This window comes from Saccopteryx bilineata, chromosome 12 (genome assembly GCF_036850765.1).
Source record: "Saccopteryx bilineata isolate mSacBil1 chromosome 12, mSacBil1_pri_phased_curated, whole genome shotgun sequence".
Taxonomy (NCBI): Eukaryota; Metazoa; Chordata; class Mammalia; order Chiroptera; family Emballonuridae; genus Saccopteryx; species Saccopteryx bilineata.
This window is the reverse complement of record NC_089501.1, coordinates 49375506-49392246: the sequence shown is the minus strand read 5'-3', so window position 1 is coordinate 49392246 and position 16741 is coordinate 49375506. Positions and strand designations below refer to the sequence as shown.

Sequence of the window (16741 nt, the reverse complement as noted above, 5' to 3'; positions counted from 1 at the left end):
AAATCCCTCATGAAACCCCGAGCATAACCGCTCCTCCAGGAGAACAAGTGCTCACACCAGTGTCGGGCAGCGGGCCGTCCGCGAAAAGCCCCGCACAGGCAGCGCAGGACCAACAGCCCCGGAACGTCCGGAACGTCCGTGTGACGGGCTAACCGAATTCTGATATAGCCGGAACCGCTCTGATGCTTTCAAATGTTCAAGATCTCCACAGAAGGACCAAACATTTCTGTGAAATTACACACGCTGAAAGTATGGACTATACAGATTCTACATGGTTCTTTGGAGATTAAATAAAAAAAATATTAAAGTATTTTAAATAACAAGCATCCTGAATATAGGTATGTTTCCTTGTAGATTTCTTACTGCTGAAATGCGCTATAGGAAAGAACAAACACTGATAAGTTTGTAAAATAATTCAAATTTTATTATTTTATTCCCAAGCTAATATAAAAATCTTAAAAATCAGGAGGCGATCAATCAATGATTGTGCAATGTAATTGGATTTTTCTGTGTGAAGTGAAATCCCGTGCCTTCATTGAGAATGTCAACATTTAGGTGTGCTAGCTAAGGAAAACATAGCTGCATAACTATGAACAGCAAAAACACTCGAGGAAATTAAACACATTTGTATTTATTCAGGGACACTCATGATTTTAATCAAAATTGTTTAATTTAACAGGAGAGAAAGTCTTAGGTGTGACAGCAGCAGTTCACGAGGACACTACGGAGTTCGGAGCGGGTGCGTGCAGCTCTAACTCCGTGTCTGTTCCATTCTGAGCCAGCTTGATGCCCTTTTTGCATCTCTATATTCACATCTGGGAATTAGAGCTTAAAAACCTGAATCAAATTAATGTGTGAAAATATACACATACTAAGAACTCATGAATATGAAACCTCTGCTCTTTATGTAAGCAGGGAGATGACAGCGCTTTATAAACTGGCAGAGAAGTGGGTAGAGGCGTGATGGTTATAAACTAAGAGAGTTTCCCTTCAGAGTTCATGGGAGCCTTCCTGAGGCCCCACTTTCTCTCCTGAGACTCAAAAGTATCACAGGAAATCATGCTGCTCAAACAGGCAAATCGTCTCTACAAAATTAAAGAGACTATCTTTCAAAAATTGTATGTTAAACCCATATTCTCCACCCCTTCCCACAGTCACTCACATCCCTTCAAAAAAAGGGAAAAAAGACATTAAATTTGATAAAAGATTCACTAACATAAACTCAAAATAAGTTATAGAAAAGGAGAAATTATAAAGAGACAAGTTTAAGGAATGTTCCTCCAACATGAACTGGTACAACAAGAACAAAGGACAGGATACACTGCCTTACATGCAAATAGAATGAAACCAGACAAGAATCCCAATAGAACTATATAGTTTCATACACCTTTTTAGACTGCAATCCTGTTTTACTCTAAGTTAGAGTGAGAAACACTCGGATATGATCTAAATCTGCTACAACCGTCTTCAATTTACCTCTAAGAATGTAAATAAAATATAAAGTTATAACCAATATGATCACTTTTTCAACACCAATTCCTATTCATGACAATGTTTTATATCTCATATCCAGAACTATATGGAAAAGAAGGCTTTAGTAGCAAAAATAAATTGATTTCTTTTAGGAGTTTTAGAATTCAAACACCGTTATTTCGAACTTGCTTTTTAATCTCCCCCAAACCTCTGGGTATTCTTTTCTCTCTAAACCAACTGCCACCACCAATGTCCCTGTGCCTGTCACCAACAGCACCGCACCTCCTGGTCATTCAGCTAAAAAACCTTAAAAGCATCCATCATTCATCCCTCCCTTCATTTCAACAATTCTTCCCCTCTGCTTTCTCACTGCCAACACTTTTTTACTAATGTGACTCACACTCATTAATGAGATAATACAATAGCCTCTAAAGTTTGTCTCCCTGTTTCCAGTAGATAATAAAGGCATTTTGAAAATGAAGGCTTTCCGTAAATAAAAAGCATGGTACAATTCTCATCTTGGTAACCCAAAAGTCCCAAATGTCACAGATAGAAGAACGGGTAGAAGGTGGTGTTGAGCAGGCAAAACAGCAGAGAGTCCTGTCTTCCAAGTTGACGCACCTACACGAGGAGAGTCTCTGAGACCTTCACTCTGGACAGACCTCTTCTTTTACTAGTGGTTTCCAGTGTTGATCAACTGAAATTTTCATTTATATGAAACAAGACATGTTAAGATGATGCCCACTAAGTCATTACATATATATATCTATAATAAATATGTTATTATTTGGGAGCCAAAGTTTCTCCAGATACAGATAATTACAAAAAGCCAACTACATATATTTAGGGTCATCAGAAGGTGTTAACTACACTCAAATACCGGGACGCATGGGGAAAATGAAGTCTAATTGAGACCCCTACTTATACCAGGAAATTTTAAAGACAGAGTATCAGTACCAGGGTACAAGTTAGAGGCGGGGACCAGGCACTGCTGTGCTGCCTGCCACTCAGGGGTCACCCGGCCCACTCATTCTAGACTACTCTGAAAGAAGACTTTTCTGTGTGGATCTGGTATAGCTTATGCCAGTATCTCAATGTCCTCCATTTTGTATATTGACAGAAACAGGTAAAATCTTACAAGCAAGACTTGTAACATACCAGTCCACCCCAATCAAACCAGTGAGCTTGAAAGACTTAAAAAAAAAAAGACAAAATGAAGAAACACAGGGGACAGTATCCATGAAACTGGCTTTGGTTCATTAAAACAAGTGGTGGTTTTCTTGTTCCTGGGGTTGCTAGTATTTCCGTTGATGGCAATCTCAGTTTGACGAGCACAGTTACTCAGTTACTTTACAGCAGTGGTCCCCAACCCCCGGCCACGGACCGGTACTGGTCCGTGGGCCATTTGGTACCGGTCCGCAGAGAAAGAATAAATAACTTACATTATTTCCGCTTTATTTACATTTAAGTCTGAATGATGTTTTGTTTTTAAAAAATGACCAGATTCCCTCTGTTACATCCGTCTAAGACTCACTCTTGACGCTTGTCTCGGTCATGTGATACATTTATCCGTCCCACCCTAAAGGCCGGTCCGTGAAAATATTTTCTGACATTAAACCGGTCCGTGGCCCAAAAAAGGTTGGGGACCACTGCTTTACAGCACACAAAGTAACCCTGGAGCATCCCTTCACCAGTATGACATTAAAACCCACTGCTACATGCCATCTTGGCAGAGAAAACTGTCTCCACTGGGTTCTCGCTGGTCCGGAGGGAAAGGGCATCAAAGATAAGACTTCACTGTCCTGTTGCTTCCATATTCATTTGTCCTTTCTACCTCCCACTTTACCAGGTGGTCATAAAGACCCCTGGTGTGTGTACAACTGACCCTTGCACAACACCAGTTTGAATGGTGCGGGTCCACCTATATGTGATGTTTTTTCAAAAAATTCAGACAGTACTGTAAATGTATGTTCTCTTTCTTACAAATGTTTTAATGTTTTCTTTTCTTTAGCATACAGTACATAATATATATAACACGCAAAATATGCAACGGTCAACTGTTTGCATTATTGTTATCGTTATAAGGCTTCTAGTCAACAGGAAGTTATTAGTTAAATTTTGGAGGAAACAAGTGATACACGGGTATTTGGGCAGGTGCCCTAAGTTCCATGCTGTTCAGGGGTCGAGCGTACTTCTCAACTTTCCTCCCCAGCCTTTTTCCTATCTCTAGACTTCCCTACACTCCAATACATCTCAGATACATCAGACTCCCAGACTGAGGGGAACTCTCAGACAGAGCGTCCACAGGAAGGCCCACAGCTCTCCAACGGCCTGCACAATAAGGCTATGTGCTCGGTTAGGCAACCCCCAAGTCCCTACATGTGTCCAAAGGCAAACAGCACCTGAGGACGGGAAGCCAGAAGGGCAGACACGAGCCGTTACCGGCTCAGGCCGGCTGCACTGCTCTCATTCAACCTCCTCCTGAAGGCTCAGGGTTCATTCTTACCAGCGCTTTGTTCTTACACACTAACAAACATTAGGAGTTTCAATGCTTGGAGACTGCAAAAACATTCGTTTTTCAGAGAAGAACACAAAAGGTCCTGAGAAATCACATGAATGGCTCAAGACCAGAACCTCGGCTGAGATTTAACCCTGTTGACCATTGAGCATCATAGTTACAACACTCTCCAGATCAAAATATATTATTTTATCAAAACAAGATGGCTGTACAGGTCAGAGCATCATCCCTATACACAAAAGTTGTGGGTTCAATTCCTGGTCAGGGCACATATAGGAACCCATAGAAGTCTCTCTCTCTCTCTCTCTCTCTCTCTCTCTCTCTCTCTCCCCCCCCCTTCCTGTCCCTCTTAAAAAAAAAATCAATGTCTTTAAAAAAACCTTTTAAAAAAGTCACCGTTCCTTCCATATCATCATTTTAAGCTGCTTTCATTTTTGTGAGGACCAAAAGGCAAGCGCTATAAACTCCTTCCACTAATCATAGTTACAAAGAATGATCTTATAGTAAATAATGTTACAGTTAAATATTTATGTCTTTCCAGTCTAATAATCAAGTACTATTTAAATCAATAAAACTCTAGAAAATTCTGTCAGTAAGTGAATGTTCAAACTCATGAATTGAATTTTAGAGTTCATGCTTCCCCCTGCACTGAGCATGAATGATACACACAAATGCATGCACACAGATTCCATTGCAAGTGAACAATATTCTAATCACTTAACTCCAAGTGATAGCCCAATAATGAATAAGTGAAAAGATACACACACCACAACCTAACACTGGATGAAATTTGGGTCCTGTGGACAGAGAAAACAACAGTACCTGGAAGCATTTTCTTTTTTAAGTAAACTGCATCATGAGGAAAAGTGGTTGAGAAAGCTTAGTCACTTTTTTGTGGCTTAAAGCTTTTTTCCCCTTTTATTCCAGGCTTAAACAAAGTTCAGTGGGGCATCAAACTGCCTGTTTTAAATTACAGTCTGTATTTTAAAATAGAATACATGCACGGCATGTTCCTGAAGCTAGGGGGTGGGAATGTTATTCATGGAAAATTGAAGGCTTGTTGAGTCAATAATCTTCTTTCACACAGTAACAATTTTCAGCTAAAACTTCTTGACCCAAACAAAGGAAAACAAGACCATTCAGTTCTTTTACAACAATTTAGAGAAGGCAAAAGAAAAAGATGAGAAAGACAGAGAGACACCTCTGGAATCCCACATTGTGGAGGAAGAACAGAAAATTCTGCTCTCAAGTATCAACTATCTCTACATACATTTATTTCCTCTCCTAAAGTGCTGGTTTTGTTGTTTTGTTTTTTTCAAAGACACTGCTAGCATCATATCTCAGCATCTCAAGTCTGTCAGAAACAAACAGTGCGGGGAAGAGTCTTGTGTAGTCACTAGCGATGTTTGCCAAGCACTTCCTGCTCTCTGCCTGCCCAGCACACAGTAGGGCTGCACTTCCTGCACACTTATGATTGGTAGGGCTTTGTGACTAAATCTGGCAATGAACTGTGAGTAATGAATCACTCCCAACCAGTTAAGGACCCTCCAAAGCGCTGTTTTCTCCCCAGGACAGGAACTGTCAACGTTCGAGATAGTGGCCGCTCTGTTAGCGTGACTCCTTGAGTTACTGCCCTTCTGCCAAACTCCGCTGTCCATGTAACAAGAACAAAGAATATACTTTTGTTGTTTGAAAGCTCTGATGGAAGAGCTCTTTGTTACTATAGAACACCTATCTTGTCCTGACCGGGTAGCTCAGTTGGTTAGTGCAAAGGCTGCTGGTTCGAGCCCCAGTCAGGGCACATAGAGGAACAGATCAATGTTCCCCCAACCTTCTTCCCTCTCTCACTAAAATCAACCAAGAAAAGAATGCCTATCCTGACAGATACAGCTCTAACAGATACCTTCCGGGGCTCACATGCATAGAGGTGTCCGTGTCACCCGCAGGAGCCCATTCCAGCTGGGCCTGTGTAAACCAGCAGGTGTCCCCTGGATACACCACCACCTCAGGGCAACGCTGCCCTTAGCCCCCTGCCATTCTTCAGTCGGTCAGAGATCAGATCCAGAGGAGGTGACACGATGGGAACTCTTGCCAAAGACCCAAGAACAGAAAAACTAAGTATCCCGCAAACCTCCAACGCCCGGTTTTCAAAGCGATTGCAGGTGCAATTGCGCACAGCACATCGAGGGTTCCGAGGCTGAGACAGCAGAAGGAATAACTATGTGTTCTGGGACTCTTCCTCCTCGAACCCACAGCTTCGCAGCATGCAAATCACTCCCTCTTCAGTTGGCCGCAATTTGATATTTCTAGTTAAGAATCAAATCAGTGATTTCCCTTCTCCTTTGGAGGTACAGTTTAACATGTTTCTTCCAGGATTAGAGAAAATAACATATTTTAGGCAACCTACTGAACCACTTTTAAAAGGCTCTGATTACAATTTAGTATCACTTTGGTTCACATTTTAAATTTACATATACATGTGTGTGCATGTATACATATACATTTATATACACACACACATAAAATAGCATGAAGGGATATTTAATAGTCTCAGTGTCTCTGCTTTTCTATTACAACTGCTCTCAATCGTTTTTTCATTTTTGACAATATGGAAATGTATTTTACATGCCTGAATTTATATTACACATAGAATTTTGGTTCTTTGTATTTGACCTAACTTTGTTTCATGAATTCTTTTCTCTATCTCTGCATAGTCTTCGCATATTTTCTTCTATTTTCATTGGAATAATTTTCTTGAGGTTAAAGTCCATCACGTTAAATGATGTGAAACTGCCATTTATAGGTCAAAAATGTTGAGACGGGCTGACTCAACATAAAATTTTCTGAATTACTCCTCAGTCATTGAACACATTGATTGTTTACAGCTTATAACCTCAGAATAAATCTGCTTTACATATTTTTATGCATTTATTTAAAAATCTGTTTTCTTAGTATATATTCCCAGATGTGGGATCGTTGCCTAAAATGTTTATTCCTACTTTTATTGCTCTCTGGCGAAATGCTGTGTTTACTTTGAGATGGAACGCCAGCAGCCCTGTCTCTGGGAAGACACCAGTAACCCTCAGGTCTCCGTGAGACAAACACTGCGCCTGTTTTGAACACTAACTGTCCAATGGATCCTAAATTTTTAGTCTACCAGTTTGCTTTCAATGGCCTCCCAGCACCTAAACTGACAGTTAATATTAAAAATAGTTACTTCCAAACCAAAAAGAAAAATAAACACAATTAACCACTTCACAGATACTACTGAGAGCTCCCGCTGGCTGGCTATCTCTTGTTATAAAGAACAGATGTGTGCCTTTAGTTACCTCCAAAGTGGCAATCGTCAATTAAAACCCATTTCCCGCTGAACTTGGATAATATAAAGTAAAATGCATTCAAAGCCTTATAACGGCCATGCGGCCTAGTCTAGAGGAGCCCGCTCACCCCAGCAGAGGGGGTGAAGAGGGGACACTACAGGAAGGGGGGGTTCCCGAGCTCAACACATCGACAACTGCTGTTTGTAGGAACAGAAACAGCAGGTTAGAACGAGAAAAGCTACCCCTTGAACATCAGTTGTTTTTCATTTTTGCATTTTAAGAAATCAAAGCTGCACTGCTAATAAATTCTCCTTCTTGTGGTTTATTCTGCAAGAAAAGCCCAACACTACTGCTCTCCCTTTGTGAGCACAGGGAGCCCCTCTGGCCAGAGAGGTTTGTGACTGGGGAGTCCGCGGTTACCAGGCCTGGAAGCTGCGTGCTGCGGTTGGGGCAGAGACGGCTCCACGGCCTCACCAGGTCCCAGCAGCCAGCTGGGTCAGAACCTTCCAGTCCCTCATTTGTTAGGGCCCAATTTGTATGTCTCCTTTTCTATTAGCCAGGAACAGGTGCATTTATCATTCCTTACTTAATGAGCCTCATTTATCAACCACAGATCATAGTTATCCTTCTATTATCAAAACCAATATCCTGCAAATCAGTTATGTTTTAGCCTCTCTTCATCTCCAATTTCGTCGAGTGCCTATTTTTTATAGTGCTACTTCATTAATTTTTTTTGGAACTGACAGTCCCATAAACTGGGTTGAAATTCATTTCCCCCATATTTTAAATAGAAATCTTCAGAATATTATATGGAAAAGTTTTCAGGGTGTATGTATCCTTAGTTAAAAATGTGTTTTTAAAAACTAAATGAATTTTTTAAAATAATGCATTGCTACTAAGCAAGTATCTCAGCTATAAAGAATTTAAAGTTACCCATTTATTTCAACAGGACTGAATATCTCAATCTAGAAACACTTTGCACACAAACACTTGAGTTATTTAAAAGAAAACTACACCCTGGCCGATTGGCTCAGTGGTGGAGCATTGGCCTGGCATGAAGGAATCCTGGGTTCAATTCCCGGCCAGGGCACACAGGGGAGGCGCTCATCTGCTTCTCCACCCCTCCCCCTCTCCTTCCTCTCTGTCTCTCTCTTCCCCTCCCGCAGCCAAGGCTCCACTGGAGCAAAGTTGACCCGGGCGCTGAGGATGGCTCTCTGGCCTCTGCCTCAGGCGCTAGAATGGCTCTGATGTGGCAGAGCGACACCCCAGATGGGCAGAGCATCGCCCCCTGGTGGGCGTGCCAGGTGGATCCTGGTCAGGCGCATGCGGGAGTCTGTCTGACTGCCTCCCCGTTTCCGGCTTCAGAAAAGTACAAAATAAAAGGAAAAAAAAACTAAAAGAAAACTACAGTCCTTTTAAAATATTAATTTATTCACACTTTCCTTTTTTTTGGCCTGTTTTTAACGAGATGAAATCCAAACTGGTGAGATGTTACTGGATATTCATCTACAGAACAAATATCTAAGTGGAAGATTTTCTTGAAAGAAGGAGAAACATACCTTCCTACTACTTCTTATCTTATTCAAGTATTGGCCTTTATTTTCAAAATGACTCCATATATCACAAAAATATTCTAGGAGACAAAATTATAGACCATCACATCTTAAAGAAATAATCCACCTGACTTGTGGTGGCACAGTGGATAAATCCTTGACCTGAAACGCTGAGGTCACGAGTTCAAAACTCTGGGCTTGCCCAGTCACAGCACATGTGGGAGTCGATACTTCCTGCTTCCTCTGCCTTTCCCTTTCTCTCCATCCTCTCTCTAAAAATCAATAAATAAAATCTTAAAAATAACAAAACCCATGTCAAAAAATAAACATTTGTCAGAGTCACTGTCACTTCTCCTAAATTAGGACTTTCAAGTAAGGTCTTGACTTGTTTCGCTCAAACTTAATCCAAACAGGACCAGTGATTTAGGAGAGAGTAAGAATTCTAGGTAAGAAATGGAAGTAGTGTGTGTTCTGCTGCAAACTCCCCCAACTGTGCTTCAGGGCCCCTGCTGCGCCCCCCAACACTGCAGCTGCCCCGACCCTAGCACCCCACCCACGCTAATAACACTCAGGAAACCCCGAGAAAAGTTCATCTTCAGCTGCACACAGGCAGTGGCTGTCAACCCCTGGTCACAGGCTGGTGCCAGTGGGGCAAAGATTAGCCACCCCGATGTCCCATGAAGATGACGAACCCATTTTGGGGCAGCCTGGCCCCCCACCTGTAGACCGGCGGTGGGAAAGCACTGCCTACAGGGATTACCAATGCTTGACCACTAGATTTCTCTATTATTAACCTGTAATTCTTTAAATGTTCAGAACAACTTGAGAAAGGTCAGTCAACAAAGACAGCTACATTCTTAAACTCGTACTGACAACCACTTACATCAAGTTCAACGTACACATTTTAAAAATTTGAAAGTATTCAGTTGGCAGCCATACATCTAATTCTCACCTGGCAGATTTTACCTTTTGAAAGAATCAACCATCTTTGCAATTTGTATTTCTATAGTTGGGCTGAGAACACAGTGAAAAGCAAAACCCAATTTAAAAATGTTTCCCCTAGCTTTTTCTAATGCAGTGTGTCTGTAAAGTCATGGTGCACTTTGACCGGTCACAGGAAAGCAACAAAAGACGACAGAAATGTGAAATCTGCACCAAATAAAAGGAAAACCCTCCCAGTGTCTGTAGGATGATGCGGCAGCATGTGCGCATGTGCAGATGATGACGTAACACCGTGTATACAGCGGAGCAGCCCACGGCCATGCCAGTCGAGATGTGGATGGTACAGAGGAAAGTTCAGTGTGTTCTGTGGCTCGCTAAATTCGAATCCATGACCCACCACATAGGAATAACATTACTCGGTGGGATAAGCAGTTGAAGGAAACCAGCAGTTTGGTGGAGAAACCTCGTTCTGGTAGGCCATCAGTCAGTGATGAGTCTGTAGAGGCTATACGGGATAGCTACCTAAGAAGCCCTATAAAGTCTGTGCGTGAGCCTACTTCGAACTGCACTAAATAGGTATGAAACTGGGAGGGTTTTCCTTTAATTTGGTGCAGGTTTCTCGTTTCTATTGTCTTTTGTTGCTTTCCTATGACCGGTCAAAAGTGCACCATGACTTTACGGACACACCGTAGTTTTCAATTTTGCACAGGAACTGTATTATCAAATCTATATACTTAAAAGGTCCCTATTAACATACCATCAATATTCATATGTGCTTCCAAAGTACATGACCTTCTGCCCCTACCCCACATAAATGTCACTGGAGACAAGGGGGGAAAGCAGAGAATACAGAGGTCGTCTTTGTCGGTTACGGCACATCCTCATATGCTCGGTGGCTAATACCTGACCCCCAAGAACCCTCTTCGTAGTAACACTTTCCAATCATGCGCTTTTAGGCTCCAATATCCTGTTTCACACCCTTTATTTCAAAGAACCAGCGCTTACTACACCCTTCCTCTGACTAAGGGCCAAAAAGCACGTTTTATCTAACCCTCAGTATTTCCTTCTAATGGCAAACACAACAGAAGTGCGTGAGCACTGTTCCACAGACAGTCAGGGCTTTCCCACTCATCTGGGAGAGCGGGCCTGCTCACGGCAGCCTCTTTAAATATCTCCGATGTGAGGAAGAGAGGGTCACAAAGAGGGAGTTAATGACCTGGTGGGCCTTTTCAAAGGCTGTTAGGACGTGACTGATCATATTCTGTATCTTAGGTAAACAGAATAATGGACCTATCTGAAACACAACTGGTGGCAGGCCTCTTCTGAAGAATAAAACAAATTAATTATTTCCAAACTGAGGAACATTTAACAACTCTTCGGGTCCCGAGAGGAGAAACAGTATTTGCTTAGTTGAGGAAGAAAAAATCAAACCTTTTTTGTTTGTTCTCTTCCTTATACATATTCATAAATACTGTACTAATAACACATGTATCTGTACTATATTTACTGAAATTATGATTACCATATTTTTATTTTTAAAATGAAAAATATATATTACTAAGGAAGAATGTTTTCATGCTCCTTTTAGCTTCAGTACACAAAAGCGCCCACGTCCTTCTCTTAAAGCCTAAGGTTGCCAAGGTGAAACTCAAATGCAATTCTGTCATGAAAGAAAACGCCTGCAGAATGAAGCTCCCTGTGGTCCAGACCCCGCCCCCAACGACCCTCTTGACCCGTGGCACACTGAGAACTTGGGCTCCTGACGTCAATGCAGTACTGTGGAAAGAGCCTTTAAGCAATTAAAAGAAAATTCTGAAATGGGGAAAGAATGCATTTAAGAGATTTTACTCAAATTCTATAGGAAAATATCTACTGAATAAAACATAATACTCCAAAATGATCCTAGTTTAGTATTGGCCAAGATAGCTGTTAAATTAACTGCAAAAAAAAGACAAATACTGAATGCCACAGGAGATGAAAATGTGACAAAGGACAACAAAAAGTGCATTAAGTCACAATTTGGGGATTACCTTAGAATGTAAATTGAGACATACTCAATGTTTATAAAATAAATAAATTAAGTTTATAGCATTTTTTTTTTTTCATTTTTCTGAAGCTGGAAACAGGGAGAGACAGTCAGACAGACTCCCGCATGCGCCCGACCGGGATCCACCCGGCCCGCCCACCAGGGGCGGTGCTCTGCCCCCCAGGGGGCGATGCTCTGCCCATCCTGGGCATCGCCATATTGCGACCAGAGCCACTCTAGCGCCTGAGGCAGAGGCCACAGAGCCATGCCCAGCGCCCGGGCCATCTCTGCTCCAATGGAGCCTTGGCTGCGGGAGGGGAAGAGAGAGACAGAGAGGAAAGCGCGGCGGAGGGGTGGAGAAGCAAATGGGCGCTTCTCCTGTGTGCCCTGGCCAGGAATCGAACCCGGGTCCTCCGCACGCTAGGCCGACGCTCTACCGCTGAGCCAACCGGCCAGGGCAGTTTATAGCATTTTTTTACAGCTTCTACTGTTTATTTTTTTTTAATTTTGGCTTCATTTCGTATCAATCTTAGAGGTAGGAAAAAAACTATAGAACGTGTTCAAATTTTAAGTGGTAGTATTCCAAGAAGAGAGTTCGTCAAACTGATTTTTTTTTTTTTTTAGAGTCAGAGAGAGGGATAGATAGGGACAAACGGGAACAGAGAGAGAGATGAGAAGCATCAATCAACAGTTTTGTGTTGTGACACCTTAGTTGTTCATTGATTGCTTTCTCATATGTGCCTTGACCATGGGCCTTCAGCAGACTGAGTGACCCCTTGCTCTAGCCAGCAACCTTGGGTCCAAGCTGGTGAGCCTTGTTCAAATCAGATGAGCCCGCGCTCAAGCTGGCAACCTCAGGGTTTCGAACCTGGGTCCTCAGCATCCCAGTCTGACGCTCTATCCACTGCGCCACCACTTGGTCAGGCTCAAACTGATTTTTATATCACATGCTACATGCTAAGATTTGTTAATAATGGTGATACAAAGGAAATGTAAGCTAATGTATCTCAACGGGGGAAAAGCTGCATAATTAAGAGGCACAGAAATAAATGGACATCACTAAGGCAGATTTGTTCTGAGATTAGGTCTGAGTGTATTAAGTGAAAAGCAAATATTACTGGTCATGGCCCCAAGGCAAAAAGACAAGTATTAATTTATCAGTCATCTGCTTTACATGGATGATCTGACCATGTAAGTCAACTGGGCAGCCTAACTCTGTTTACTACTGAAGACCTCCAAGAATTTAATGATATGTAAATATAGACAAATACCAGTTCAAACAACGGTGAGAGGATAACTTCCTAGGGCCCTAAATTACAGATACAGCATAAGGATGTTGGAAAGATCCTTACGTCTTATAGTCTTGTAATGGAAAGTTAACTGCGTAACAAACGCCTGCTGAAGAAAATATCAGGCCTGCCAAAAAATATCACAAAGCCTATCTCAATGTAAGCAGAACGGCTAAGCAACACCTATTTGAGGAGGGTCCCCTTATGGTCTCATATATAATACCTACTTGAGGAGGGTCCCCTTATGGTCTCAGATATAATACCTATTTGAGGAGGGTCCCTTTATGGTCTCATATATAATACCTACTTGAGGAGGGTCCCTTGATGGTCTCATATATAATACCTATTTGAGGAGGGTCCCCTTATGGTCTCAGATATAATGAATGACTTAATAACCATACTGGGATCACTATCAGTTTTAAAAGTACAAAGAAGACCCACAATTTCCTTAGTTTCCAATTATAAAACCAGAGATTACAAATATGATGAACTGCCTTTTACCCTACAATAAAAGACAAAATTTCTATAAGTGACACTGGGGGAGGGGACAGTCTAAATTTACAAAAGAATCCATAGGAAGTCCAGATGTGATAACAAATATAGTTTCACAGAACCTATAGTATCAACTTAGCCAAGTTGGAGAACTAAAATATTAAATTTAACACTAAAAATATATGATATTAGAGCCATACTGAATACCAACTAATCTTTCTCCCAAACTATAATTACCTTAATTGTGTACAACATATCAATGAAGCATCCACATAAATAAACGTATTTGTAAACTTAACATAGAAACTTTCTACACAAAGTCTGTTGGGAAATAAAGCAGTATACTAAAATTCATTAACAAAAACCAACTTCCTCTTAACAGATTGGGGCCAGGGGGCCAGGCGCATCAGCTGATCTATAGTTTGACCTTCATTCAGTGACTGGTATGGTACTTCTATATATTCACCAGAAAGCCTGAAATCTTTGCTCTCTAAAAAAATGATGACTGAAATGTTATTGAGTCAATCAGTATTTATCTATGAGTTATAAAAACAGAAAGAAAATTCCAATCAGGGCATTTCTTTTTTAGTAGCTTCATAAGAAAATTTATATCACGAGCAACTTTATGGTAAAGATTAAGGAAGAAAGCAAGCCATTATATAATGGGTATACAAATAGAACAATTCAGAAAAGTTTAAACTATTAATGAATATATTGACTCACTTCCTAAAAGACGTTTAGCTCCTTTACCAGTAATCAACTTAGCACCATCCTGGAGCAGACCTCTTCCACCAGTTTTCTGGGACTACCACCCTCCCTCCCTCCCCCTCATGCTCTATAGAGGTAGCCGGATGTCAGCTACCATTCCAACGCAGAGCCTCGTGAGTGAGGCCACAGCTCCCGTGGATATAAAGAGAGCAGCACCCTGCAAACTCTTCTTGTAGCTACACAGAACATCGGCATCAATACGTAACAAAATCTCCAACCTGTAGATCAGGATCTATCACCAGCCAATGACAAACCCATAGAATTAGGCTTCTCTAAAAACACTAAAATCTTGTGGAAGAAAAGTGGAATTCATTGTCCATCTGCTTCCCAGGAGTCAGCTTAAATTCCTAAAACCATGAGCCAATTTCCAAATATTCAGCAAATGTTCCATTCATCAACAGTGTTCACACACACACACACACTGCATGTTCTCAAAAGCTGTGATTTATCTGCTAAAGAAAAAGCTTATAGCATAAAACACAGACCCCATCATCTTTTCCATTCCTTCAAAAACGAAGCGACTACACAATAAATACTCCATTGTGACTAAAAACAGGACTGTAATAAATTTCACTCACCACAGAAATAAAAAGCTGTACCATTAGTGTTTGGAAAACATGTGCATCAGATTCAAGGATACTGGGCTTCCTGTGGCCATCACTTCCTTCTTCTCTATGGCTACATGGAGGTGGAAAATGGGAATAGCATGCACGCCAAACACCATGTATAGCATTCTTTACAAATGCTTGTTTTCAAATGTTTAGAAGCAATTTAATATACCTTACTTAATATAAACATATTTAATATCGTGGTAAGCCTTAACTCCCACCTTAAATAAAATTTCTCAATAGAAATTATGCAGTCATTCTTCACCAAACCAAAACATTTCGACAAGAAAATATAAAAGTTTTCACAGATGTGCTTTTTTAATTTTAAGAAAAATCTCATTTAAATTAGGCTGCCTTTTCACACAGCAAGTTAAGCACCGATGAACCGTGTACGGGCATCAGCACGACACCCTATAACTGAGCCACTGGTCCACTCAGTGTATCTTGGCCACATTATTTGCTGGTGGAAATACTCCTGTGATGCTCTTTCCAATTTTAAACTAAAATACTTTCTTTTGGGTAAAAAGACTTGGTGACTTCTCACTATAGAAAGTTCCAGAAAAAAATCAAACTGCCACTGGATGCTTTATCTCACCATGTATATACCCTTTGCCTAGTGGGAATTCCTTTAATAGAGCCGCATCTTCACCTCCATCGGTATCACTACCAGAAAGCAGCAGGCTACGCAGAGCGCAACTGCACTACAGAAACACCTTTCTGCCACCAGACCCATCACGGCCAAGTAAAACCTTCCAGCTGGACTCAGAGATACCTGCAAGTGAAATAAACTTAGCCAGGACTACACAGCTCCTAAGAATGAAGTCCTAAAAAAAATAAAAAATAAAAAATATATCTGAAACCTAGAAACTTCTCTCCTAAACCTTAATATAAAGTAGAACAAACAAAAACAACAGTTCTCTTTAAAAATCTTTAACTCATTACATTTCCAAAGCAGCACATTAATGTCTTACTGGTAAACTTGATGGTCTTTCTTGTTGTATCAAGTTCAAGTCTTCATGGTTCGGTTTCCCAGGAGCCAGAGGAGGTTGAGACCTAGCTCCGTAGCCTTCCTGAGACATGTCCTGAACAAACACAAACATACAGCACTTCAGAAACATCTCAATGACTAGTTCGCTGCTTCAGCAACCAAATGAAGCAAAGGTTTATCACAAATTATCAATTCATATTACCTTTAAGCAGACATAAAACGTTATAGCTATCATCTTTTAATACTTTATCAAAAGTAAAAACAAAAAAAGGCAGTGAATTGTCAAGAGTACAAACATATATAGAAATTCAATGTATATATTATGAGACCATATACACTTAAGACCAAATTTGAGTTCTGCAAGGAGATGACTAGTCAGTAAGTTGATGGGGAAACCCTTCTTCTAAACCAGAGCAAAGCCAGAGCTCATTTTTCTGGTTTAATTCTGATTTTGGATGAGCTGTCTTTAATATTACTTTGAAATGTTAAAATTAATGAAAACTTGATCTACTGACTTTTAATATGCCCTCTCAATAACCCACTAAACATAATTAAGCTCACAGTGACCTGGGTTTCTACAAAACCAATAAACACTACACATACAATTCCGTATGTTCACGTGGCATAGCTTCCAAAGAACCACAATAAAGAATAAAGCAGCAGAGGGGAAGAAAACACACCCCCAAACCCTGCTGAGGGACCAGGAACTTATCATTAACTCGGCCTTGCTGGCACCCAGCCGGCCCCTTTCCAGGATGTATTCT

The 16741-nt window shown here is 41.0% G+C and overlaps 1 protein-coding gene across 4 annotated transcripts in view; it reads right to left on the bottom strand.

Annotated features, from left to right (window-relative positions):
* Positions 1 to 16741, bottom strand: part of ARID1B (AT-rich interaction domain 1B) — a 429020-nt gene that overhangs the window by 255632 nt on the left and 156647 nt on the right. For all 4 annotated transcript variants that reach the window (XM_066248340.1, XM_066248338.1, XM_066248342.1 and 1 more), the window contains exon 4: positions 15961 to 16071. In XM_066248340.1, coding sequence (XP_066104437.1) covers positions 15961 to 16071 — 111 coding nt within the window. The remainder of the gene's footprint in view (positions 1 to 15960; positions 16072 to 16741) is intronic.